Source organism: Leptonychotes weddellii, unplaced genomic scaffold (assembly GCF_054177405.1).
Source record: "Leptonychotes weddellii isolate Sample4059 unplaced genomic scaffold, ASM5417740v2 HiC_scaffold_792, whole genome shotgun sequence".
NCBI classification, from domain to species: Eukaryota; Metazoa; Chordata; class Mammalia; order Carnivora; family Phocidae; genus Leptonychotes; species Leptonychotes weddellii.
In genome coordinates this window covers 1-3,702 of record NW_028049602.1, presented here as the reverse complement: position 1 = coordinate 3,702, position 3,702 = coordinate 1, and the positions used below count along the sequence as shown (strand labels likewise).

Genomic DNA, 3,702 nt, shown 5'->3' with positions numbered 1-3,702 from the left:
AGTTTTAATGTTAAGCATCTTTTGGATCCATCATCTTGTTGATTTTGGCTTCTGACACCCTTATGATGTACAATTTTCTAATTTTTTAAAGCCTGAGCCATTTTATATGAAGATGAGTCAAGAAAACATTAAGACTTTCAAAGTAAAATATTTCTGAAGGTTTACTAGTTTAATATTTTTCCTACTCCAGGGGCACCTGGGTGGCTCAGTTGTTAAGCGTCTGCCTTCGGCTCAGGTCATGATATCAGGGTCCTGGGATCGAGCCCAGCATCGGGCTCCCCGCTCTGTGGGAAGCCTGCTTCTCCCTCTCCCACTCCCCTGCTTGTTCCCTCTCTCGCTGTGTCTCTCTCTGTCATATAAAAAAATAAAATCTTTATATATATATATTTTTTTTTCCTACTCCAAAGCATCTAAAACATCACAGCAAGTGTTATGCCTTTATTTATTTAAATAATTCTATCATTAGGGCTTTAGTGGTTTAGATGTAACTTGGAAATCTCCCCAAGTGTGCTCCATAGAACACTAATTTATGAAGCTAACATATGGAAACTAACAAAATGATTCCATGGCCAAGTAAGTTTGGAGAAAAATACATGTTCTAGCTCTTTATTGGCAAGTCACAGAGTGCTTTAGCATTTTAAAGGCTCTGGAAGGTCCACCAATGAAGAACTCTATTTCCCAAATGTATTTACCAGAGAACCCTTTAATGTTCCTTCGAACAGATGTTCATGGAACTCATTTTAGAATACACTGCACTGTTTTGTCTCTAAATGGCCCCATATGCCTGTTCTTTGGGTCACAAATAATCTTAATCCATGACATTGTTGGATGGAGTTCTACAGTTCCTGACTCCCATCTGCCTGTCCCTGACATGTTATTGTTCACCACATGCGTGGAGGGAACAGAAGGCGAATTATTTTTACAGCTCTCTAAGAAAGTCTTTACACAGAATCAGAATCTCCTTCTCTATAGATCCCATCTGTTCATCTTAATTCAGCTTCTTGGAGCCATGAAAAATAAATCTAAGACTTTTAGCACTTTTTCAGCCAGGAGACCTAAACTATCATATAGAATCTTTGGTTGCTGACAGACTGGCAATCAAAAAGCCTACTTATCTCATCATCTGAAAGTAGACAAAGAAATGTGGGGATGATTTGCAGATACCTAGCATACCAGGCCATCACTAATGATGTATAATGATTAGAGGATAATGATTCGTTGCCTTTGAAGACTGAAATGAAATGTCCTTAAAGTGACAAAGAGCCAACATGAAGAGTCCTAATTTGACAACAAAACAACCTAAACCCCTTTTATGAGATAAAGAGTGTGTCTCAGGTAATAAACACTTAAGTAATTGGATGGTTTTAATGGAGATAGCTATAAACTGAAACACAGGGGAAAAAAATCTTGGTAATAGGCTGACGCCCAAGGAGGTGAGTATATAAGAGCCAAGGCAGAAGAGAGAAGCATTGAGACACCAATAGACTTCTCTTCTCAACCCAAAAAAATCTAACTCCTGACACCATGGCTTGCTGTGTTCCCTGCTGCTGCAGTGTTCCCACCGGCCCCGCCACCACCATCTGCTCCTCTGACAAATGCTGCCGGTGCGGAGTCTGCCTGCCCAGCACCTGCCCCCATGACATCAGCCTCCTCCAGCCCACCTGCTGCGACACCCGCCCCCCACCCTGCTGTGAGCCTGACACCTATGTGCCAACATGCTGGCTGCTCAATTCTTACTACCCAACTCCTGGAATGAGTGGGATCAACCTGACCACCTACGTTCAGCCTGGCTGTCAGAGTCCCTGTGAACCCTGCTAAGCAACCCGTCTCTGCACAGGTTCAGAAATGTGGGCTCATCATCAGGACTTCAACACCTGCTATTACCTACATCAGACTAAATCAATCCCAAGTCCCTGGGCCATGTTTTCATGAATTCACCCAACTTCTTCTCTCCTCCTTTGAGTGGAGTTGGAGACCTTCTTTCTGTCTTTTAGGCCATTTCATTGTTCTTTGAGAAATAACCATTTTGACTATTCCTTAATAAACTCTATTCTGGCTTAGCAAATGTGGCTTTGTGATGATTTATTATCATATTTCCTCTCAGGGAAAGTGGAACGCCTACCTAAACCTGAATAGCAGGTCATCTTATCCAAGATTTATCCCAGCAGAAGGAGAGCATGTGTGGTGGAATCATTGAAAAATTAGATACTGGGGTGCCTGGGTGGCTCAGTTGGTTGAGCAATTGCCTTCAGCTCAGGTCATGATCCCAGAGTCCCGGAATTGAGTCCCGCATCGGGCTCCTAACTCGGCGGGGAGTCTGCTTCTCCCTCTACCCTTTCCCCTCTCATGCTCTCTCTCTCTCTCTCAAATAAATAAAATCTTCAATTAAAAAAAAAGGAAAATTAGATACTGGCTCTTTGTGATGGGTTGAAAAGTGAAAAATTCACTAGGTCATTTTGTAGGATCTTTTTACTTAATAGGTATTTTTTGAAGACAACCACTATGCCAAGCCCTATGCTGGAACCTGGAGATTGGTATGTTTTTTAAATGTTTTACTTATTTTAATTTCCATTGTCCCTGAAATTGACTTTTCTTTCTTCCTTAACTGACTAAACAAACTGATCGCTTTGCTGTCATGTAGAAATAATTTTGATTCCCTTAGTTATAGTCATTAGTGAAATTCCAAGTTCAAAATGCAATGTAATTTGGGGAAGAACAAACACCCATTTCTTGATATATTCCGTCTTCTAGAAAAATCAATTCTGAATATTAGCATTCATTGGGTATTCCTTGCTCCCTCAAATGAGGCTTGGTTTACATGAGTCAGAATTATCTTTGAAAGTTTACTAATCCAAGTGACATATAATATCATGGCATTAAAATGAACTGAAAATATCAGGCTACAGAGCAGTAGTCTCCATCCACAAGAAATAGGCACACAATTCTGGAAGCAAAAACACACAGTTCCTCTTAGAACAAAACTTTTATGATGACCATTAATTCATCTCCTTAGTTGTTCTGGAAAATTCCAAGTGTGTAAGGTTTTTACAGAAAGTACCCAACGTGCAATCTCATATATTTTCTTGGACTTGCCTTGGAACTTTGGGCCATTCACTTCCCTTCCAGCATCAGTTTCCTTGTTATCACAGCAGAAATGATACTCTTATCTCTGCTCATGTCTCAGGATTACTGTGAGAATCAAAGAACCCAACAGAGCCCCGCTCTGGATGGTGAGAGATGCTCACTCGCCATTACTGCCACACTACTGTTCTTACTTTTCTCACCAAAAGGCATCCCCTTATTTCTTGAAAAACATTATTTTTCCCATGTACCTTTGTAAAACTGTAATTCATTGCTTCCTTCATGTTTGTTCATAAATACATTTATAAGCATTAGTGAGAATTTTAGGATTAATATACCCAAGTTACCTCTTTTTTAGTCAAAAGCAAAGAAGTTTGACATTGTCATCCATGCTTGTAAGGGATAAATATTTAGACTTTATTTTTAATACTGAAAATAAGTCTGAGTGTCCAAGTACTACCACTGTGGATCTTTAGTCATTCAAAGATCCTTGGCGCTAGTTAAAATGCCCCAGATGGAACCCAGAAAATGTGTGGCTCTCCGCTTGAGCTGCTTCTGTGGCCCTGAGCCAGTCACTTGAGCTCTGTGGGTCTCAGGTCTTAAATCAGTTAAACAGGCTGG

At 40.5% G+C, this 3,702-nt stretch overlaps 1 protein-coding gene across 1 annotated transcript; it reads left to right on the top strand.

Moving 5' to 3' along the window:
- Positions 1 to 1,524: 1,524 nt before the first annotated feature.
- Positions 1,525 to 1,900, top strand: LOC102746814 (keratin-associated protein 3-1). The gene has a single exon (XM_006745148.2). It carries the CDS (start codon positions 1,525 to 1,527, stop codon positions 1,816 to 1,818), a length of 294 nt encoding a protein of 97 aa, XP_006745211.1. The 3' UTR covers positions 1,819 to 1,900.
- The last annotated feature ends 1,802 nt before the right edge of the window (positions 1,901 to 3,702 follow it).

What these genes read in the sequence shown, in the direction of transcription:
- LOC102746814 (XM_006745148.2), top strand. Translation starts at nt 1,525, where the DNA reads ATGGCTTGCTGTGTTCCCTGCTGCTGCAGTGTTCCCACCGGCCCCGCC.